The 23,889-nt window shown below is 45.1% G+C and overlaps 1 protein-coding gene and 1 long non-coding RNA gene across 11 annotated transcripts in view; one reads left to right on the forward strand and one right to left on the reverse strand.

Annotated features, from left to right (window-relative positions):
• LOC125694780 (uncharacterized) overlaps positions 1 to 23,889 on the reverse strand; it is a 43,897-nt gene that overhangs the window by 19,719 nt on the left and 289 nt on the right. For 4 of the 10 annotated variants that reach the window (XR_007377710.1, XR_007377712.1, XR_007377706.1 and 1 more), the window contains exons 1-8: positions 23,659 to 23,735; positions 23,026 to 23,093; positions 20,979 to 21,070; positions 20,683 to 20,876; positions 17,791 to 17,988; positions 16,529 to 16,593; positions 6,006 to 6,101; positions 407 to 1,447 (exon numbers count right to left, since the gene is read on the reverse strand). This is a non-coding gene — a long non-coding RNA (uncharacterized LOC125694780). Of the gene's footprint in view, positions 1 to 406; positions 1,448 to 6,005; positions 6,102 to 16,528; positions 16,594 to 17,790; positions 17,989 to 20,682; positions 20,877 to 20,978; positions 21,071 to 23,025; positions 23,094 to 23,142; positions 23,524 to 23,658; positions 23,736 to 23,889 lie in introns of those variants that run through there. The other 6 variants (XR_007377709.1, XR_007377704.1, XR_007377705.1 and 3 more) reach the window with 5 other exon arrangements.
• Positions 16,058 to 20,138, forward strand: LOC125694777 (ferritin light chain-like). The gene is made up of 3 exons (XM_048948457.1): positions 16,058 to 16,366; positions 17,923 to 18,069; positions 18,343 to 20,138. Exons 1-3 carry the CDS (start codon positions 16,184 to 16,186, stop codon positions 18,853 to 18,855), a joined length of 843 nt encoding a protein of 280 aa, XP_048804414.1. The 5' UTR covers positions 16,058 to 16,183; the 3' UTR covers positions 18,856 to 20,138.

The raw sequence follows: 23,889 nt of genomic DNA on the forward strand, positions 1-23,889 counted from the left end.
CAAATGGAAAGCCTGGTCTGCAACTGAGACCTTGCAAATGTTATTTACCAGCAGAGAACAAGAGTAATCAAATGCTAAGAGGTCAATGAGCAAGAGCTTGTTTCTTGAAGAAATACAGAATTCCAGTCTTTTTTTCTCTCAGCTGCTCTTCAAAAAAGTCATGTTTGGAGTTAGGTGATTTTTTACGATACATTTTTGTAATTATCCAAAAAACTTTGGGCTATTGGAAAGTACAATGAGTTATTTTAATTAACTACCATTAAAATGATTCCACCTCCTCTCTGGGCTCCTGCTCCAAAGCCTAGCATGCTCTGAGGAGTACTTTTGTCAAGCACCCAGCTGGAAATTCCCTTGCTCCACTGGGGTGGGTTTGTTCCCTCTCCCTCTGTCCAAGCCCAGCCCTTACCTCCATGTACTCCCCCACCCCACAGCAAGTGGCTGTAGGCAGTGGTAGACAAGATGTCTGCTCTGCCTTCTCTTCCAGGCTGAACAGGCCCAGCTCTGGGTGTTGCGTGTGCCCCAGCCCCTCTTCGCTCTGGTGGCCTGTTCCAGCACAACAATATCTATCTTGCACCAGTAAGACCATGATGCTTCAGATGCCATCTCTCAGGTGCTGTGTGGAGGGGAATAACTGCTCTTCTTCGGCTGCTGCTCCTGCTGGTTTGGTGTGGGATGATGCAGTGAGGATTAGGCAACTGATTATAGACTGCTTGTGTAAAACTGCCCGAAGTTGTCCATACAAGTCACTGTTTGGGTATCAAGCTAGATAATTGGTAAGCACGTGCAGATTACATGGATTTTTCCATTTAATTCTAATAATTTATTGGTGTGCAAAACTAAAAATTGAATTGTGTTCCTGAACTTGAGGTTCTTGCACTCAAATGTTCATCTCTCTTTTAGAAAAGACCTGTAGGCAATGATGTGTTTTGTTTTTTATCTTAGTACCAAAGAGAATACAATAGACTGTGTGGCACTGCAGTTGTCATCACAGTGTCCTTGGACCATCAGGCCTTTCACAGCTGGACAATCTCAGTGTATTATTCGTGTTTTTCCTTTACATATTCCTCTACGAGAACTACAGTTGCGATCTTCTCCATAATGCTGATCCTCAGATGGTAAATAAAGACATAAAAATCCACGTGAAAACTGTAACATAAAACCTAGGTTGGATGGATTTCACAGGAGCTTAATAAAATTATTTGAACCAGAATTAGGAGACTGTTTCCTTTCCGAGTACAAAATAATTGAAGCTGAGATGTCCTTTAGTCCAACCTCCTGCTCAAATCAGGGCCAGCGTCAAAGTCAAAACCAAGAGGGGCTGCCTCTCAATGTCCACACTTCAGAGAGTCACAGTCTTTTTGAAATACCTTGTTTCAATTCCAGTGCTGTCAACTCCTCCATGACCCTGCATTGCCATATGAAATACCTGCTTCTTTTGAGGTATAAACTGGAAATAATGCAGATGACATATGTTAGTTTACCATTTAAGTGGCGTAATTATCTTAAGAAAAATCACTGGTGCGCAAATGATTCCTTCAAAATCTCATGATCTGAGTTAGCACTGCGAGGGCTTTAGTAGGAACATACATACACAGCATTTTAAATCTACGACAAATCTGTTCTACAGAAACCAAACAGGAGCAAAAAAAAAAAAAAAAACAAAAAAACTGCACCCTGCTGGTGCCCATTAGATGGATGCAGCCAGATCTTTCCCTAGTCCTAGCATACTTCAGCATTTACAGATGTGGAGCAGCCTGATGAGCTGGTCCCTCTGTACTCACAGCTTTGAGCATTCTGCTGACACTGACCAGTGTGCTTGCATGGTATGAAGCAGGGCTGTGTAAGCTGACCATCCTGCTTTGGTTCCAGGCTGTGCAAAGGAAATAAAAGCTTCCTTTTTTTTCATCTACTGAAATGCTTTTAGCTCCTTTCAGATTTGTCATAATAACAATATCCTTAAGGAATAATCTAACATTGGCTTAAACCTGTGCTTGGTACAGACTGCTAAAAATGCCTTTCTCAATTTGATATGCTACACTGACGTATTGCACCTTTACATATCTGTTTCATTCCCTTATGGTGGATGTAATTGAAAGGTATCACACAAAGTAATAGCTAGCCCCAAGTGAGTGAGCTAAACCTACAAATCTGGATGTATAATGAATACGGTGTAGTCAAAGATCATTAATTGTTCCACATTCAACATCATTCTGCCATTACAAAGTTCCTCCTCCTTCCTCCCAAGGGCTTTTCTCCTTCACTCCATACCATTTCTGACTTCTTTCCTCTGGTGTCCAAAACTCTAAGGCACTCTTAAATAACATAGGCTTCTCCTCCAAGTCTGATGACACAATTCTCACGTTTGTCTGAACTTCCAGGTTTATTTCCTTCCAAAGGTCTTTAGTCTTGAACATCTGAGTAACACAAGTCATCTGTGCCTTCTGAACATGGCTCAGTAGCACCATCTCCTCTACTCCTGTGCCAGAGCAGTGATGACTAGGCAGGGAGCAGATCCTCAGACACTCACAGCCTTTTGGAGCAGAGGCTGAGGCGCACCCACAGAGAAGCATCACACCAACTGGCAGCTGGCACTGTCTGTCTCCCAGCAGCAGAGCATTAATAACCACTGACAAAATGCTATGCAGTTCCAGCATGATGTCAGCGGTGTTAACCTTTGTCAATCCTGTACCAGCACTACTGAATGACTATTTTTCATTGTTTTTCTTTAAAACATACCTTCGAAATAACATACCTTCGAAATTTGAACAAAACAGTGGCTACTTAGAATAATTCTCTGTTTTTCTCTATTTCTCTGTTTTTGAAAGCGAACCATAAGCAATCCCTACTGACTGTGTTGAACAACAGCTGAATTCATCCCATGTATGACTTTTTATTGAGCTTTAAAAAAAAAAAAAAAAAGGAAAAAGGAAAATCAACCAACCCAAGCCAACTTCTACATATCACACACAGTTGTTAGCACCTTTTGGGAGGTACTGGTAATTTCCCATCTATTAGATAGCTGAAAGAATTTGAGGGGTTTTCTGGAACTTGCAGTATATGAACAAATTGCTCTGAACTGGTGCATTACAGTAAATCTGCTACTGCTTTTAAGAATATGAAATATGTTTGTTTTTTTTTCTCAGTTCCAACTAGAGAACACAAAGAATTATTTTTAAATGACATAACCAGAAAGCCCCGTTTACAATCTTACAGTATTTTGGTATTACTTGCTTCCCAGCTTGAAAAAGAAAAATGCCAACACTATAAACAGGTGAGATAAAGTCTAGAGGGAGAGATAGTATGGTTTATTACAGTAGCAAAGAATACCAGAAGAAAATAGTTTTCCACATATGCAATCAGATCTGTATTCTTAGTCCGCTAGCAAGAACATCCCTGTTGAATTTCACTGTGATGATACAGGGTCAATAGGCATTCAGCTTATTTGAAAGGTAAGGATTTTTAAAGAAAGACAGGATTTTTTAGACTTTTTTTTTTTTTTGTGATTGCAGATTAATTAGTCATATTTTCATTTATCATATACTTCATTATTCACTGGCAAACTTCAAGATAGCTGCAGAATCACAGACCGAGTTCAGGTCAAGTGCAGTCACATCCTTCTACCTCCTACAATCCTTTAAGATGTCAGCTTTACCATAGGGAAATCTTTGGTTCCAGAAAACTGGATGATCCCGTAAGGAAAATGTCTGGCACTGCAAACTACTCCTGCCCATCTCTGTGCTTACACTTGTGCCAGTAGCTGTTGCATTCAGTATGTGCAGGGAGTGGAAGCACAAGATCAGATGGAACGCAAATGCTCTGCACTCCCAACCACAACATGTGATGCAGTTGTTTCTCCTGTTTGTGTTTAACCTGCTTTTCTTAAAACAATAAAAGCTCAGCCTCTCCAAAAAAAAACAAAGCGGTTGATGTGCCATAAACTTTTCAACGAAAAGTGGAAGAGGATGTAAGAGGATTTGCCACCTTTAACACCTGTGTGTAGAGCAACTGGTCCCAGTGGAATCAAAGCAAGAATAAACCCAAATAATATTGTTATCACATGTGAAGTCTTACTTCCACTGCAAGAAGCATTTGCAGGGTGAGCTAAGAGCACAGCACAGGCTCTGCAGTCACGTGGGACCAGATAACAAGAGGGAAAGGATGCAACGCTTGCAACGCTTCAACCTGTCGTAGACCTCCTGAATAAGGATATACTTTGGGTTAAATCAGCTCTTAGGGACACCATCACCAGGCAGTAAACAAGCCAGCAGCACCTCAGTAAGAGAGGTAAATCACAAACTTCTGCAACCATGTGGAAATGGCAGAAGACTGATTTGTTTAATCCCATGCCCTTTTTAACAGAAGACAGAAAGAGACAGTGATGGGCAAAGTTCATATGAATGCACCAGCACCTTCTGCCTTCTTTGGGAGAGAAAAGGAGGAGCAGAGTCTACATGTCCACCCCTCCCCAGATCACAGCAGGCGGTCGAAGCAGGGGGGAGAAGGGGTTTTCTGCAAAGCCTGTGCCTTTGAGGCAGCAGAAGGGCAGAGCTCAGTTTTACGACTGCTGGCCCCAACACAATTTACCATTTACAAACTAATCCTCCTCCCTGCGAGAGCACAAGGCCTGCTAAAGCTCTCATGTCCACTTCTCTGATTCTTCATTGTCCACACTGACAGAGAGAAGCCCAGGACCTAATCGGTGTGTAATTCAATCGCTGTCCAGGCTGTGTCACAGCACAATGCTCTGCTTGTAGAGCCATGGGTTAACTCAGCCAGCTACTGTTATGCACCACAGCAGGTGTGAAGAATGTCCCTCAGCCTAACTGTATGTTGCCACTCTGTCAGAGTCCATTTCTGATACTACTTTCACTTACCACTTAATGATTGTTTTTCTTACTGGCAGCAAACTAATTGTCGGCTGTATGGTAAAAGGGCACTTACAGTATTTTTGATCTTGAATTGCAAATTCCTCAGCAGCATAACATAGGTCTCACATGACGTCAAACACTCTGTCTTCCAGATGCCCAAAACACGGAGGGCTGCTAAAAATCTCTTTTCTTCCTTCGTCTTAATCCAGCAATTAATAAGTTATGACATCTAAAATGCTTCACTCTGTTCCTCACACCAGCTCAGATCTTCAAAGTTAATTCCATTTAAATCAGCATCGGGAAGGTGCTCAAAAAAATCCTACCCACAATTGAAGTGGTTAAAAATCTCTGGGAAGTGAGATTATATGTACTGCCATATTTAAATGCAGATCAGGCTGCTCTGAGAATGGCATTTGGTGTGGGTCTTTTTGGTGGGGAGCTTTTTTTCATATTTACTACACTAAAAGGAGTAGAAAGTTGAACTTCCACTTTGCTGAGTTAATACCACAGTGCAAGAAAGCTGGGGAACACTTACCACTCCATCCCCAGTGAAGAAGTACTGGGGGTGTGTAGCACCCAGCCATGCCACTGGGCAGATAAGGAGACAGTGGGGAACTACTGTTCCCCACTATAAGCCTGCAGTGGTTAAAACACAGGGATGATAAACAGGAGAATGGCTGCCTTCTCCATGGACCTCATGCACTTTTAAGAGTCACACAGCGTTTCTTTCCAGTGACAGGCCCAAAAGCTGTGAGCACAGAATGAGCAGATACCACCTATTTCTAATGCATCTATTTTTCTAAAAGCCTTTAGTACTTCTTTCATGTAGAGAGAGCCAGCTTTTGACGTTATTTCTCTAAGCTTCTAATTTTAATGTGGAAGCAATAAATACAGGAGGAATACCTGTAGAAGAACTACACTGGGAAAGAAACTGTACAGGTCTGTAGCAGGACAAGCAGTTTTTAGTTCAAAAGAGCAAACTGAAGTCAGCTGGATAACCTAACTAATCCAAGTGGTAAGTAAAATAAAATGGCAATAATTTCCCTGCAACCACATAGATGATCTTAAATCAATGCATCTGGCTATCTGGAGTTTTAGTATGTAATTCCATATGAACATTACAGTTACTAAGCTTACCCAATCCTGTGAAGGGATGAAATACTTCATCACTCTTTCAAATCCTGGGATGGCAGAAAGGAGCTGAAGAAGGGCTGTAGAACTTCTTACCACTAGCTGCACAAAAAGACAAAATATTCATTATTCAAAATGTGAATTGGGCCATCTGTACTTACAGTGTTCAACAAGTCTTGCTCCGTGCTGAAGTCAAGCTGCTCATTTCACCCATACTTGTCTAGTGCCATCACTGAGGGCTGACTTCCAAACATGGGCGGACAACAGTTTACATGGCAGGGGCCACGAGACATTCTTGCATCCTGAATCAGGATTCAGCAATGCCATATGCCAAGCCTTAGAAGCATGCACAGTATTTGCAACTGAGCACCTGCGGAAATCCCATTTCCTGACAAAGAAAGGCCTCTAATATTCATGTTTTTCTCCTGGGTTTGCGCCACACTGTAATGAAAAATGAAATATGGGAGTTCACTGAGAGCTTGCTTGAGCAATTAGCAGAGGCACGCAGAATGAGAAGCCAGGCTGATAGGATCTGACCAAAACCATATGCAATGTAGAAAGAAGAAACATGCATCCTTGCCCTGCTCCCTTCAGTCTAGCCTTCCCCAGGTTACCACTGCTCTACCTTTGGCATTGCCTTTCTATACTCCTTCCTCAAACTCTGGCTGCTGCCTTCCAACCTTCCCTATCTCTGAATGCCCACACGTCTCCTCACCCTCCACTGACCTGGCACAGTCCCCTGCACTCCTGTGGCTGCATCTTAACCCATTTCCCTCTGCTTTTATCATCTTCCCTTGCTGCTGGTTTTGGCTGTCACACCTCACAGGTATCACCCTGCATGCTGCTCTGCACCTATCTCACCTCTGCCAGGCAGCTTTTAAAGCTTTGAACCAATGGCTGTAAACACTGAATAACTGTTAGATGCCAGCAGCAGTCTCACACAAGGCCACATAACTGACAAGACAGATTCAGCATCTTACAGATCCAGCATTTGTCAGGGTCCTGCTGGTCTCTCATTTTGGGAACCAGCATCCATCACTGGGTCATGCAGGCATGTTGCATGCAGAATGCCAGCCACTGTTTCCCATTTCCACCATGATATGCTGGAACACTGTCTCCCTGCTGAACGCTGGGTATAAGAAGCACAACTCTGCGGCACAGTGCCTTTTCCTTGCCTCCTGCTGACCAGCTCTTCCCCTGGTAGTTCAGAGGACTCACCCCGCCTATTGGCCAGGACACTGTGCATTCAAACAGCTGCTCAGGCTGGATGAAGCACCTGCTCCGGGCACAGCAGCTGGAGTTCATTTTGGGTCCAAAGGGCCGAGGCCAAGCGGGCTGACCGCATGTACGCTAATCCAGTATCATCACCAGCTCCTCCAACAACAGGTGCCTCTTTGAAGAGAGAGGGAAAAACTATTTGGGGAGGAATCAGATCTTTATAAAGAACATTATGGGCCAGGTCCTCAGCTGGTACATGCTCAGTTCAATCATGTACTCTCTTTAAGTTGTATGAGTAATGCTCATATACACCAGTGAAAGATCTGGCCTGCTCTTAGTGCTGCCTCTCTGTTTAGTTTTCCTCGGAACTTTTCACCTATCTTTGCTCTGCACCGATCTTCCTTTAAAAAGGAAAGAAAATCTTCCTGTCTCCTGCTTCAAAGCAAACAGCTACAAGTCACAAGCTACACATGGCAAACTTCACTACCCTCCCTCTGCCATTTACCACGGCCTTACTGCTGCCTCACAAGACGTGTCTCTCAGTCCTGTTTGCATCACAGATTGTAGACCACGAGCATCCTTCCACAGAAACATGGACGATCCCATTCTGGGACACATCAGACAAAATCCCTCGGAGCCCCTTAAGAGAAGTCTGTCAGCCCAGGCATCACAACAATGGCCACATACTTGCTCTGGCCAGTGGTCCATGTGCCCAGTGTTTTATTTCAATCAATGGCCATGACAAAATGATCTGGAAAGCATGCAGGAATCCTGCCAGAAGCAGTTATTGGCTCAGCTGGCTCCAAAGAAAATTTTCTTCTTATCTTTTTTTGCCAGAAGCTGATTTATGAAGCAACGTGTACAAATCCCTTTTTGTACTCTCAGCACCTTACGATTGGTTTGGGTTAACGAAAGCCTCCATGATTTCTCCTTCCTGAGTGCTGCCACACCGAGCTCTACACAACAGTTTCACACATTTGGTCTCACTCCTGGCAGTGACCCCAGTGCCTGTTTCAGGAGAACCAGGGAGCTCTCTCCAGCCTGAGCACAGAGCAAGACTCACACAGGTAGCCTTGCAGGACACTGCCAGGAGCAGTCCATAAAACATGAGCAAAAGTAGGCTTTCCAAAGTGCTTCAATGCACTGTTAGGGGAAAACACAGCCTTGCTACAAGCTGCTCATATTCACCAGTCACAACTTGCCTAACTTTGTATTCTAACATTTATTTCCCTGAACTGCATCTCTTTTCATTTGTGACCTTCTGAGGTTTGATTGGTTTGAGTCACTTTCCACTTGGGACCACGTCCCAGCTGGATTATATTACAGAAAGAAGCAAAGTAGAGTCAGTTCAAGGAGCAGAGCTGGTGGCCAGAATGGCACAGGCAGAAAAAACAATCTCAAATCCAAACAGTCATTGACCTCACCACAAATACGCACAAGTATCAGTGCTACTGTGTTGGCTTTCACATTTAAATAAGACTCAGAGAATCTGAGTTGACAAACACTGCAGTTCATGATCACTGACACCATTTGCTCACCACACTCACAGCACGGCAGGAACGCCCTGTGCTAGAAACACAGGCTCAGCTGCTGTGGACTCCTGGATTCCCTTTGAGGCTTTAACCACAGCTCCAAAGTTGGAAAATATCAAAGCATATCTAAATATACAAAAGAAGGCAACATGGCCCAGTTATGCATCTGTTTTGTCCACACATATGCCTGAGGGAGCTGCATGTGATCACACCCTGAACACTGAGCACTCTGATACCGCTCTGTCACTGCCTTGCACAGCACAAGCAGTAAGACCCTACCAGCATCCGAGAGACCCAGAAAGAGGAACCCTTCCAATCCTCTCCGTGGCGTGCTGTCACTGGGCACATTTTACGCAGACCAGCTGCACAGGATTTACGCAGCCCATTTTGGAGTATCAAAGCTAAGATTTTTGTCTTTGCCTCAGGCAGGCGCTTGGTATGTGGGATTTCAAGCGGAGAACAAACCGTTCTGTGAGAGCGTTAAATGCTCAGCACAGTAATTTCTGAATTACACAAACGATAGCAATGGGAGCTAGTGGTTTAAAAATCAAGAAGGAAAGCCCTTGAGCGCATCGCTGTGGGCAATGCCACAAAGTCCTACAGACCAGAGTAACTTTCCAAGAGTTACCAGTTAATGTTGCTGGCTGCCTTAAGTGAGATGAGCCAGATCCACCCTATGTTATATCTCATAATTACGAGGAAATCAGGCTAACGCCCAAATCAACAGGTCCTCTGCACAAAGATAATGAAATCAAAATCAATCTGCCTGAGCTGCACAGAAGGATTTGCCACAAACAGACAACAATCTAACACCTATCACTGTAAGAACCTTATAATATATTGAAAATCATTAAAATTAGGCAAAATGTGATAGGGAAATAAATATCCTAATGATCTACACCTTCACTTCACTGGAGTTTAGCACAGTCTTTAAGGTCAGATGTTTGAAGGAAGTTATCCACTTCTGTTTTGTCTGACTCACCTCCACTAAATCATAAAATCATAGAATCATAGAATGGCTTGGGATGGAAGGGACCCTAAAGATCATCTAGCTCCAACCCCCCCTGCTGTGGTGGTTGTGCCACCAGCTCAGGCTGCCCAGGGCCCCATCCAGCCTGACCTTGTATACCTCCAGGGATGGGGTATCCACAGCTGTGCCAGGGCCTCACCACTTTGAGCAAAAAACATATTGTCTAATGTCAAACTAATGTCTAACCTAAATCTCATCTCTTTAGTTTTAAGCCATTCCACCTTGTCCTGTCACTATCAGACCATGTAAAAAGCTGGTTCCCCTTCTGCTTGTATGCTCCTTTCATGTACTGGAAGGCAGCAATGAGGTGCCCCCGGAGCATTCTCTTCTCCAAGCTGAACAAGCCCTCAGCTCAAATTTTCACAGCAGAGGTGCTCCAGCCCTTTGATCAGCTTTGTGACCCTTCTCTGAATACACTCCAACAGCTCCATGTCTTTCTTGTGCTGCAGCCTCCAGGCCTGAATGTGAGGCCAGATGGGGCCTCACAAGGGCAGAATAGAGGGGGACAATCTTCTCCCTCTTGCTGCTGCCACCCCTCCATTGATGCAGCTCAGGATACGGTTGGCCTTCCAGGCTGCATGAGTACAGTGCTGGCTCACATCCAGCTTTCTGTCCATCAAGACCCCCAAGTCTCTCTCCACAGGGCTGCTCTGATCCAAACCCATATGAATCCCAAATTTAAAACATTTACCTGATGAAAGTACACTTTAAAGTTAAAAAAGAAAGAAAGAAAAAAAAGAAGCTCAGCTTCATAGAAACTTTCAGAAGGCTTTTCCCCAAATAAAAACTGTGAATATGGCTCGCTCTCAACTTTTTGGTGAATGCAAACACCTGCAACATCTTGCACACCTCTCTCCACAACTGTGGCCTCAATGCCTTCCCTCTTTAGTCAAACAGTAAAGGGCATCAGTCAAACCATTCAACTCCCTGGAGTACCTGCATTTTGGAAGCAGGTGCTCTTGGTACCAGCAGGAACTCTACGAACATTGATTGTCAGTGACATAGAGCAGCAAGACAATAAAGGGTTCCTGGACTTTCATCAGAAGATGTTGTTTACTACTGGCAAATATTACTGCAGTCTCAAACTCTGTGAACAAGTACAGAGTGCATCTGCTCATGCTCATCTCAAAGATGTCTGATGCTCTTTCAAGGGCTGCTGAGCATAGAGTGCACCTACTAGAGTTCACACTGCCTGGAAGGCATTACCTGCAGTCACTGACTTCAGTGGCACAAACTGTACCAGAAAAGGGCAGTGCCTCTTCCAAAACGTCAAGTCTTATTTTCTCATTTGTCTGAAAACAAGCACAGATTCTTATTCGTATCTGTGCAAAGAAAAGCAGAACAAGAAGGGGAAGGGCTACAAACCGTGAGAGACTCCAGGCAGTTGGGGATTGCACAAACCCCTTATGTAATGCATTGCCTGGGGCACACCACATGTTTTTAGAAATTCCTCAGAATCCCTTTATACTTGCTCCAGCTCTAAGACCCAGTAGCTCCATCCTCCAAAAAGTGACTGGAATTACAATGTACCATGGACAGATCGCACTCACAAGCCTCAAGTCTGCTGTCCAATGCTTTTTAAAATATAACTTGAAATAACAATTGCAGTATCTCAGAGGAGGAGTGACTGGAGATGAAACTTGGTGTAGGTAAATTGCCAAAAAGTAACTCTACTTTGGAAAGAGCGACATGTGCTTAAGAGAAACTGGAGCTATACAGCTGGTGGCCACAAATTAGTAGTGTCTGCAGTGCAGTTTTACCAGAGAAGCCAGCATTAAGGAGCCTATGAGCATGCACAGTCACAGAGGTTCCAACAAGGCCCGTGCTTAGCCTGCCAGAGACAAGCTAGGGCTGCCTCATCTCCGCTCCAGGCTACCTGAAGTACACTCTTAAGCAGGAAGGGAAAAGACAGCATTAATTACAGAGAGCCTCACTTAGGTACTGCAAAGAGGAAGCTGCATGAATTAGGAAGCCCTTCTAGACCTGCTCCAATACACAAGGTTAAAGATAAGGACAATTTTAATCAGCAAAGATTTCTCTAAATAACACAGTGGTTTCAATTATCCAGTGTTTGAAAGTTCTTTACAAAAGAACTTCATTGCAGAAGAAGAAAGATGGATCAGCCAAATTCTCCATACTCACGTGATGCAGGCTTAAGTAAAAAGAAAACCATGGAACAAAACTAACCAAGATAAAGCTTACATCACAGCTGCAAACAGTGTCACAAGTTTATTCTGCTACTGTTGCCAAGTGGGAAAACTAGATGATGGTCAGCAAGACATTCCATGACAACTGAAAAACATGCTTGCACACCTCAGCTGACTTCTAGCACTGCAATATGGTTTGCATATGGAAAAGCATCGGTGAACAGAAGAAAACGGAAGAAAATTCTCTAGAAAAGGAAAGCAACAAAAACAAAGCTTTGGAGTATTTGAGGCAAGCTCCAGAAAAATACACTTAAAAAATGACTTCAAAATGAATCCAAATAGTTGCATACAGGATTTCAGTGTGATATCTGGCCTTAGTAAATGGTATACATAAATAGTAGATACTGCACAGTCACACAGTAATGTCCAGCACATACGAGCCCCCAAAATAGGCTCCTGTCTGCTCTGTTTGACATCAAGATACTTCAGAGGAACTACATTCTAGCTTGTACTTTTGAGAAGCTCTTACCTTGTATCGCTAAAGCATACTGATTTCACACCATTACAGCAAAGCAGACCTTTCTGAACACTTCACATTTGCTCGGAGACACAAAAGTAGAAAATATATCCCAGAATGACCAACTCACAGCTCAGTCACAGGGCTACAGTCATCCCAGGGCCACCCCACGTTTTGTTGATGACTGTAAGACCATTTTTAAGAAAGCCCAGATTTCAGGCTGCTTTTTTAACTCTATGAGTCATACAGAACAAAAAAGCAAAGAACTCAGAAGTCTTGCTGGCTTTTCTTCCATGGAAAACGGGAAATAAAACAGAGTGGGATCAGACAAAACAGTGAAATGAAGCACCTGTTGAGCGTAGCAAAGCATATGGATAAATGGGTAAAGTGACTTCATGTCCAATAGAAGAGATTATGAATTCACGGGTGTTCATATGAATCATTCTCCATTTCCTGCCAGAGAGCTTAGGTTTCACTTAATTATGAAATAAAATTATGAATGAAGAAGGCTAATTTACAGGCATACATATCACACATTTATTTACAGCTTTTTGTTCATGTAGCCTTCAATCTTCATTATTGCTATTGATGGGCACAGAATGATCACATATGAAAAATATTTGGTGGCATTTGATAGATCACTTACAAAGCACACAGCTATAAAGCAGCTAACAGATGGTGGCTGGACAGAAGCAACAGCCACAATTTTTGCTACCTGTGGTTACAGAACATACAATGCGATCTCCAAAGTACAACTTCAAATGACAGAGAATCAAGGCAGAAAGCAGCCAGATACAATTAAATATTTGCAAAGCACTCGCAGCAGAAAAATATTTTCAGGTGACTGCTGAAGCCTTTTGACAATAACTCTGTCTTCTCTGCTACTCTCAGCCAACAAATTCATAGGAGGGGTGTGTTGTATGAGAGCTTCTTTTTCTGGAACATGAACTGCACTCCTGCATACCATGCTGTGGTTGCTTGGGCTCCCACTCTGGCATACCACTTTGAGCGCTTTAAAATGTGCTGTGTCAATATCATCCCAAATCATAGAAATAAACTGAGGCATGTGCCTAACGTAACACATTTAAATAATCCTGGATTTTGGGGATAAGGAGGGCCAGTCTTGTCACCAATCCTGTTTACAGAGTCCTTGTGTGCAATGGCTTGCACAGAACTATCTGCTCTTCTCTCCCTCAGCATCCATCCCCACCACACCGTCGGTGTCTGTTCGTTCAGGATTCTTGTATGGCATCTTCATACTTCAGGACACGTGGGAATAAAGTTCTGAAGCTGATTCACTTGTACGAAAGTAATATATGGACACTTGTCTCAAGTGACTAATAACTTTTCTAAAGCATAGAGTTTGAAAGAAATACCTGAAGCCTTCCCCTCATGGTTAGTGCAATTGACCAGCAGTTCCTCTACCTTAAAAGCCCCCACCAGATAGCAGACAGTTGCCCTTATTAAAGACCATGCTGCAATGTTGTAACTAACTAAGAAATTGAACAAAGCATTTGTCTCCTAGAATACAGCATTACTTAAAAACCAAGATTTGAGATCACATGTCTTTGGAACAGATGGTATTGTCCACCATCCAGATACTATCAGTGACACCATCTCACCCTGTGTAGCAAGAACCCCTATGTTACATTGTATGGATTTTCTCCATAACAAATACAATTGCAGTAGAAATGGCATGTGTTTCCTTTAGTTCGATGCAGAATGGAAAACAAACCAAACGGTGTTCTCATGAAAAAAAAAAAAAAAAGGAGTTAAGGAATAACTGGAATTAAGGAATTCTGGAGTGAGTCAGAGCAGGCCCATGCTTCCTATATGGCCTTAAAAATGTCTTTGTGTCACTGCCATGCGATAACTTAAGATACGAACTTCCAAAAGACAGCATGCGATCAAGTCTACTATGCTCAGAAATTGAACATTAAAGGCCCACCAAACAAAATAAACTACAAGTTTCTCCAGAGGTACTAATTGGCTTTTAATTCTGATTTCACACTTGATATTATAGAATCATAGAATCACTTGAGTTGGGAAGGACCCTTAAAGGCCATCTAATCCAACTTCCCTGCAATGAATAGGGACACCTACAGCTCAGAGCCCCACCTAGCCTGACCTTCAATGTCTCCAGGGGCAGGGCATCCAACAGCTCTTGGGGCAACCTATTCCAGTGTCTCAATACCCTACCTAAATACCAGTCTAAATCTCCTCTCTTCTAGCTTGAAACCATTTCCCCTTGTCTTATCACAACAGATGCTGCTAAAGAGTCTGTTCCTCTTCTTTCTTACAGACCTTCTTTAGACACTAAAAGGTTGCTCTCAAGTCTCCCCAGGTATCTCCTGAAGGTATCCACAGGAGGAGATCCCCATGAGCCTCTTCTCCAGGCTGAACAGCCCCATCTCTCTCAGCCTGTCCTCTTAGGGAACCTTATAGAGGTGTTCCACCTCTTGGATCATTTTTGTGGCCCTCCTCTGGACACGCTCTAAGAGGTCCATATCTCTCCTGTACTGAGGACTCCACATCTGGATGCAGTATTCCAGGTGAGGTCTCACCAGCGCATAGTAGAGGGGCAGGATCACCTCCTTTGCCTTTCTGACCACGCTCTTTTTGATGCAGCCCAGAATACAGTTGGCTTTCTGCACTGCAAGGCCACACTGTTGGCTCACATCCAGCTTGCTGTCCACCAGCACCACCATGTCCAAAGCCAAGACCTTGTCTTTGGCTTTGTTGAACCTCATGAGGTTCACGCCTGGGCCCACTGCTTGAGCCTGTCTAGGTTCTCCTGAACAGCACCCATCCCTTAGGCATGTCCACTGAACCACAGAACCACAAAGCTTAGTGTCATCCGCTAACTTTCTGAGAGCACTCAATCCCACTGTTGATGTCATTGCTGAAGAACAGCAATGGTCACAGCACTGACCTGAGGCACTGGCACTTGTCATTGATCTCCACCTGGACAGTGAACCATTGACCACCACTCTCCAGGTACAATGTCACAGCCAGTTCCTTGTCCATTAAACAGTCCACCCATCAAATCCATAGCTGTCCAATCTGGGTGGGCTTTAAGATCCCCACCAACCCAAGCCATTCTGTGATTCTAAGCACTAAAATATGATTAGTTACATTAAACAACGAGGGCAGAGTACTGCAGAAGATGGAGGGAAGATGGAGGCACCAAAGTGGAAATAGGCAGGTTTCTGCAGAGCAGCTCTCACACCCGTACCACCAGCTCTCAGGCAGTCGAACCCAATTACAATTACAGCGTGGAACAGGCTAACATGGCTGCCCTTAATCCTCAGAACAGGTCTGCGAGGGAGCAGAACGAGCCGCTAGAATACATCGCACAAAGCAGCACGCATGGTTGAGCTGATTCAGCACAAGATCCCACGTGAAAGTTATCCCATCTGCAGGGCGTTGGGCCACATTTCCACTCCAGCGGCTTCTATGCGTTGAAAGCAAACGCTCAAAGAACAGCACGCGGAGCTGCACCTCCGTGACATGGCGGCTGAAGGAGCCTAGCTTTGGGGCCACCATGCAAACAGAGCAGCGCCGCTAACGCACCTGACGTGACCCTGCAGGGCTCAGGGCGCGCCGCCCACGGGCACGCAGGAAATGGCGGCGCCGCGGCTCCCTCCTCCCCCGGTCGGGCGGGAGGCGGGCGGAGGCGAGGTGCGGCCCAGGTGCCCGCCGCTATATCAGCCGGGGCGGCGCGGCGGCGCGGCTGCCCCATGGCGGAGCCCACTATGGCCGAGCCGCGCTCCAAGCGGCCCCGCTTCACGCTGCCCGCCTGCTCGGTGCACCGCCCGGTGCCCGGCAGCCGCGTGAGGCAGAACTTCCCGGCTGCCGTGGAGGAGGGCCTGTGCGGTGTGACCGGCGCCCTGCTGGAGCTCGCCTACAGCCTGCAGGCGCTGGTAAGGCGGCGGGAGGGCCGGGGGTGGGTGACCCTGGTGGCTGGTAGGGGCGTGGGGTGGGTGCTGCTCAGTTAAGAACAGACGGTGGATAAATTAAATAAAAAAAAAACTTGAAAACGTTAACATCCTATAAGTAGTTAATTATGTACATAAAATATTTACCTGAGCGGTTAAGCAGGCATGGTAACTTTCCTTCTGTGGCTACAAAATATGGAATCTCATTGCTTCTGTGAACAGCAAGGTGAAAGTGAGCGCAGGACAAGGCTCGTTACCGCAACGGGGGTTGTTAATGCAGCATTCCAGCGTGGCCCTGCTCTCAGAAGCTTTATTGCCATGCACAGGTTGGGGCATCCCAGCTGGTTATCACAGTAACAAAACACTGTCTTGCATGCATAACTTTTCTGCAAGTTTTTTTAAAGAGATGAACAACACAGATGAAGCATTTACTTTGTATTTACACACAGCAACAGAACAAGGCGAGCAGGATAGGAAGAAGCAGAAAAACCTATGAAATCATAGAAGCACAGAATGGCTTAAATGGGAGCCCACCCAGCCCCAACTGCCTGCCATGGGCAGGGCTGCCCCCTGCCAGCTCAGGCTGCCCGGAGCCCCATCCAGCTGGCCTGGTGTGCCTCCAGAATTAGGGCACGCATTTGTCCTGTATCCCTCCTAGACTATAAGCATATAACAGAGCTCCAGTCCAGAGCCCATCCAAGAGGCAAAAGCTGTGCTGTACTGCATATGCATGCTTAGGGAACTAGTAGATCACAACATTGTAATTCCCTCAGTTCCACTGAAGCCCCTCTCCTATGAAGAAAGGCTGACAGAGTTGGGCTTATTCAGCTTGGAGAAGAGAAGCCTCTGGGGAGACCTTGTTGCAGCCTTACAGTACTTGAAGGGAACATACAGAGAGAGAGAGGACTGGCTTTTTACACAGTTTGGTAGTGGTAGAACAAGGAGGTGTGGCTTTAAACCAAAAGAGGGGAAAATTAGGCTAGGTGCTAGGAAGAAGCTTCGGAGGTGGTGTGGGCCTGGCACAGGCTGCCCAGGCTAGCCACAGATGCCCCATTCCTGGAGGCATTCAAGGTTGGATGGGGTCCCGGGAAGTCTAAGCTTGTGAAGGCAGCCCTGCCTATGGCAAGGGGTGTTGGAACTAGTTGAAGATGCAAAACTGTGCTTGTTCTCTTTTGCACTTGCCTCATCTTAATAGTTTTGAAAGCTTATTTTTCACCTATGTTCCCTGTTCTGGGATTATGCCTTGAAATTTATTTGTATTCCAAGGATCTCTGCCAACAAGAAAGAACATCAGTATTGGAGACAAACAACAGTACTATATCAGTATTACAGTTACCTCTCTAGAATTAAAAGCCAGAGGGATTTGTAATAGAAGTAAACAGACTTTTTAGTAAAGACACCAAACTTACTGTATTGTAGAAATTTGGATGAAGGTCTTCAAAGTGATTGTGGGTAGATAAAGTCCCATTGGAAAAATCTCCCGGATTCTAGCAAATCTTAACAATCTGTGTGGTGTGGGTTTTTTTTTGTTTTTTTTTTAGGGTGAATATTTTGATCAGTCACACGTGGCTCTACCAAATGTTTCGAAGTTCTTCCTGCATCAAGCTCTGGAAGAGATAAAAGCCGCAGAAGCTTTGATGAAGTATCAGCAAGAAAGAGGAGGCCATTACTGTTCTAAAACCATCCAGGTGTGTAGCAAGGAATGAGCTTTCAAGCACTTGCAATAAGCAGTAGTTACTCTAATTTCTTGCATTATATTGTTGGTACTTCAGATCTCTGCATTCATCCCCTTAGATTTCCAGGTTTAATTTTCTAGGAGTTATAAAATCCTAAAAAGAAATGCTCCAGACTAGGAGTTTTAAATCCTAATGTGACTTCTTGATAGGAAGCTGCAGGGAAACAGTGAGTATGGAAAGATGAGCTGTTCTTCTAAATAAATGTAATTCTGTCTTTGTTTCTAGAAACCAAATTATGACTATGCTGTTGGTTTGGTGAAAGCTCTGGAACTAGCTATGATGCAGTGGAAAACTCTGACGCGATACTTTGAAGAGCTTTATGCCATAAGCATTGAAAATGAAGACCCTCATAGTGCAAGCACTATCAAGAAACAATTTATTGGGCCCAAAATCCAGAAGATCAAGATGATGGGAGATCTCCTGACCAATGCTCGCAGGCTTGATTGTTCCCAAGATGGCAGAAATAGTCTTGGGGATTTCTTTATGGACCGGTTGCAGAAAGAGTTCAGAACAGGCATAGAGCCAGAGTCTAGTCAGCAGTGCAGCCCCTGTCCGCCTCTCCAGCAGTGTGCAGGAGCTTCAGAGGGTCTGAAGCGACCACAGAAAGAATTTTCCCAGCACAGGAACAGCATAGGGCCAATATATGCAACCATACACTGCACTGCCACACTGCCACAGTGTAATAGCGATGGGATGGGAGCAAAAATGAAACGGGAGGGAGGTACTTTAATGCTGTAGCTCTTATCGTTGTGGTCCAGCTCTGAAGGCAGACCTGCACAGAGAAGAGTGGCCTGGAGACTAGAACTCGGGGGACTCGATGCTTTTTCACTTCCCCCTCTTTACACCCTGTCCCTTGTTCTCATTTGAGCCACAGCTCAAAATCCTGCCCATTCCATTGTCTTGTTTAAATGACAGCAAGGTTGCTAGTTACCGAAATTGATAAGCATTCATTGCATTTTTACCTATGCAATTCTTCCTAGAAACCAAAAGCTTCTAGACCTCTTCTGTCTTAATAGGGTTAGCTAATGCAAATTATGTTAGCAGTATATGCAACTTTTATTAAAAACAACAACAAAAAACTTTAGTAAAAAGAAATGTCTATATGGGAGGAAACTCAAAGATTTAGTTTTATATTATCAGATTTTATATTAGAAATTTTATATTAGCATACTAACACAATGTAATGGACTTTTTAAAAGACTTGCTTTAAGGCAAGGTTTTATTTGCTTATTTCTATCATAGTAGCAGTTAAAATAAATAGTCCAATTAATTTACTTACAACCCAGCTGTTTCTATAGTTGTATACTTCTCCAAGATGAAGGATGCAAATACTTCCTCCACAGCAGGAATAAGACCAATGCTCTTAGGCACATGGCTTAACTCTTACATTGTCCTGTGTGGAGTCAGGAGTTGGACTCGATGATCCTCATGGATCTTTACCAACCCTGGATATTCTGTGATTCTAAATTCCTTCCATTCACCTCCTACAGGAGTGCCTCTCTTTCACTATACTGGCTACCAAGGTCACCTAGGAAGAGCAGCTGGCTAGATCAGCTGTTTGCAGCTAGGTTGTGAATTGTTTGTTTTTTTTTTTTTACATACCACATTTTATGCATTTGGGGTTTGCTTCCTTGAAAGATTCTTAGTTTTATGTAATGCTGCAAACAATGTTCCTATAATGTTTGACAATAAATTCAGTTCCATATTAAAAAATGGTACTTTGCATTTGCATTGTATTCCTCATTTTATATTATAAGCATGACAGTACTTTCCAAGAGATTTTTGCATACGTACATGAAACAACACCAGTAACTGATTGAGAAGGTTGCACGGATGAATTTAAAGATGAAAGCAATAGACCACAGAATGAAAATAAATGCTAGAAGACTGTAGTAAGGTGAAAAAAAGCACAATGAAACACTCCCAGTAAATGCTTTGACTCCCTTACACAGCTGCAGTTAAGTACCCATTGCTGTAAAGCTGTGTAGACCACTTAATTTCTGTTAGTGTTGCAACACAAGGCAGATGATTACAGCATTGATGCTTTCCTCATCTTTCTAGTACAATGACTCAACTTTTTTTTTCTTCTTTTAGTTGGGAAAATTTAAAACATCTCCTGTATTCTCCAGTAAAAATACTGCATTGTGCCACAAGAATGGTTTGAAATGCTTTTAGCAACATGCTGGATTCATCTGTTTGGGGTGGCTGCTCTCAAACACAGCAGTAGTTCAGCAGATATTTCCATCTGGGCTAGATTCCAAAACCCACCCTCACGCTGAGCATACCTTATTCAACAATTAGTTCCACTGACTGCAACTCAACATGAATAAGAGCAATGGAATTCGTCCTTCTCAGTATTAATACATAGCTCACTAAGTATGAACAGACCAAAACTGCTAGTTGAGTTATAAACTCCATGGCTAGTAGGCAACGTTTGATATACAGCGGTCTCCTTTAAGAGTTGTTAACCTACAATACAGGCATCAGTTTCAAGTACTGAAGATCTTAAATGAATTCCAACAGAACAAGGAGCCCAACACTTAAACTTTTCAATGTGAGACTTACTTGCTGCTGCTTCTTCCCTGAAATATTGTCGGTCGTGCTTCTCAGAGGCTCTTCTCTCATTATCTTTGTAGCCAAACATGCCAGTACTCTTTCAGATTTTAGGCCTTTCTCTTCTGAAATACCTTCCAGATTCTGCCCAAAGAGACAATTCTTTTTAGGTAATCTCACAGCCAGCTGTTTTCCCAGTGTATCTTCTGAAAAAGAAAAAATCAGGTACCGTAGATAACCAAAGCTTTTCTTGTTCATGTGACAAGGCTGTGAGGCACATGTGCCTGTGATCTCTTTGTCATCAGTACCTGTCTGCTGTGTACAGGATGATCCTCTCCATGCTTCGCAGTGCAGGAAGTACAACCTGCCGCTCTTTTCTCAGCTTTGTTTCAACCATGCCCTGTGAAAATGAGATGAAGGGTCAGAGTAAAACAGGTATAAGGTCAACAGCATTTAGAGCAGCTGTACAGATACTCTTCCTCTGCTGAACGCTCGGTCATACATGCACTCTGTATCTGTTCTTGCAAAGCCAAGCCCAAATAATCCAGTATAGCCACAGAAGCATCACTGCAGTAAATATAGCATTCAAACTGGAAGCTCTGAAGAGACCTATTCTTTGCTTAAAATTATGTGTTACAGCAACAGAGGCTTCCAAACAGGAATCAAAAGCGGTGTATTTCCAAATGCTGCCGTAAGAAATTCCTGTGGTTGTAGGGAAAGGGAGCTTGCTGCTGTCTGCAACCAGAGTGTGGAATTCACTTCAAGTCTCTTGGAGAAGATCATGGCATATCCTTCCTCTTCTCCACTCTGGCCACACAACATTGAGAAGAGCATCTTGGAATACTGTTCTTTGCTTTTTTCTGGCCCACAACATCTTTTTGGACAAACCTATCCTTGGGCAAAATATTAGAAAGATAACTGGACTTTTGGTGCCAGCAGCAGGGAATGCATCCTCACAGAATCATAGAGGCCAGAAGGCCAGGGGAGATGATCTAGTCTAACCCCTGTTAAAGCAGGTTGAAGCTGCTCAAGGGCAGCTTCACTGCAAGACAATCCTGAGCAGAATTCACCAGCTGGTCATGGCTTTCTCCTGACTTTTCCACTTAGGTGAGCTCATGCACTTACGAGCATTCATAGGCAATTACTGGCAGTCTCTCAGTATTGCCTGTCCAAGTCTCACCATCTGTTACCACTCTGCCCAAATTAACCACTACGCGTGCCAGTCCTCAAATGCCTTTTCCTGGTGTCCTGGGGTCAGATACAACCTAGATGCACACTCACAGTGACAGATTATGCTGTAGCTTTAGGTAAATATTAGCAAAATTAGCATTTCCACAAATTAAACCAATGATCTGAGGAAAGTTTCCGTGTTTTGAGTGGATCAGCAAGGCCAGCACCAATGCTTGACAACCAATGCACAGCTGTTAAACCATACAACTATTTATCATTTTTACTTGTTTTGTCTTACTGTATACAAAACATTGTTTTGAATACAAATTATTTTTACTTTAGCTGTTCTGTAAAGGTTAAAACAAACATTCTGTTCTCTCCTTCCGTATCAAAGAGCCTCTACAATAACAGTGGAGTGTTTTCATGAGCTTGCTGCTCTGCCTCAGAACAGCTGGGAGATACACTTCTGCATGTGTAGGGCTGATTAATAGCTGCTCTCCTTGGGGTGGATTGTTTTTCAGCACTGGATACAGTGAAAGAACAAACTTGTACAGAGTCCAAAACATCTACTTTAAAAAAAAAAATTGATCTTTGGGGTAATGACAGAATGTGACTAACAATTCTTATCTCTGTACTTCAAAACACGTAAGTAAGTAGAAAATGAGGGCTGAAGATTGGGAATTTTTGCAAAAAATTGAATGATAGAACAGCAGAAGAACCCAGCATAGTGACAACCCATCTGAGCTGCCACAGGCGTGGGGACCACGGGCCCGACCGCCAACTGATGCTCTGTCACCTTCTGAGATGCTCTCAGCTTTGCTGCAGGGGGAGCTTTGCCTTTGATTTTAAAGGAGTAGGAATGTCACCAGCACTTATAACTGCAGAACGGAGGCTAATTTTAGCCCGTGGAATCCATAACTCCCTGAATCATAAAGTTAATGAAATCACACAGCTGAACTGCTGCAGTACTTCTGTATTGGAGAAAGACCCAAACTTCCCAGCTTAAGTGATATTCCAAACCCAGACTCTGGGTTTAAGCCTTAAGCAGCCTTAAGAGACATTACCAAAGCCGTCCTGCTCTTCCACATCCCCGACCGCCATGCCTATCAGCCCGAAGCAACACAGCCGTATTGCACAAGCAATAGGGCCGCAGCGCCGTTACACGTGCAGCACAACACTACTCACAAAGCGACGTCAATCTCTTCAACGGCTTTGGAATTAAGGTAAACTGAGTCTCGAGCTCAAAGAGAAACCTGAAACGCAGATGTACACACGTGAGCCGAGGCGCAAAGAGTCACTTACTGTAACTCAGGTGTGTCACTGCAGAGACACGGCCGCAGGCTCAGCTGAGGAGCCACGCGCTTCCCGCAGTCGCCGTGCCCGCAGCGCGCTCGGACAAGGCTCGCCCTCCCGCTCAGCCCCGCGCCTCAGCCCGAGCTCCGATAGCCGCGCCCGAGCCCCGCCCGACACCTCGCGGCTCCGGGGCCCGTCCTGCGGGCGCTGCACTGCGGTTCTGACAGAACAGCTCCCGCCCGGCGTCTCGCGCCCGGCCGCCGACGGAAGGCACGCGGCAGCAGCCCCGTCGCCTCGCTGCGGGGCGAAGGGCGCAGGGCTCCGCGAGCCGCCGGACGGGCCCGGAGCCTTTTCCCGCAGCTCCGACGGGGCGGTTCGCTCCCCTTCCCTCCGCTTCGCCGAGCTCCGCCGATGGCCGCGAGCCGCTACTCCCCCCTACAGGCGGCCGCGCCGCGCCGCAGCCCCGACCCCGTCGCCGCTCTCGCCCCGCCGCCCCGGCTCCGCCGCGGACGCCCCCTCAGTTACCGCGCGGCCGCGGCCGTCCCGCCGGGCGAGGCGCGGGACTCCGGCAACCGCGGGCCGCTCGGCCCGAGCCGTGCCGCCGCGCGCGGCTCCCCCTCCCCACCCCGCAGGGGGCCGAGGCTCCGGGGGCTCCGTCAGCCGCGGCCCCCTCCCCGCCCCGCCGCGCCCCGCCCCGGCCCGCCGGGGGCTCCGGCATAAATACGGCCCCGAGCGGTGCTCCCGGGGCGGCGCGGC

Source organism: Lagopus muta, chromosome 6 (assembly GCF_023343835.1).
Source record: "Lagopus muta isolate bLagMut1 chromosome 6, bLagMut1 primary, whole genome shotgun sequence".
Taxonomy (NCBI): Eukaryota; Metazoa; Chordata; class Aves; order Galliformes; family Phasianidae; genus Lagopus; species Lagopus muta.

Excerpts from the sequence above, each read along its gene's own strand:
- LOC125694777 (XM_048948457.1), top strand. The coding sequence starts at position 16,184 with ATGGCGGAGCCCACTATGGCCGAGCCGCGCTCCAAGCGGCCCCGCTTC. Across the intron at positions 16,367-17,922 it reads CCTACAGCCTGCAGGCGCTG|GGTGAATATTTTGATCAGTC; the intron begins GTAAGGCGGCGG and ends TTTTTTTTTTAG. Across the intron at positions 18,070-18,342 it reads ACTGTTCTAAAACCATCCAG|AAACCAAATTATGACTATGC; the intron begins GTGTGTAGCAAG and ends CTTTGTTTCTAG.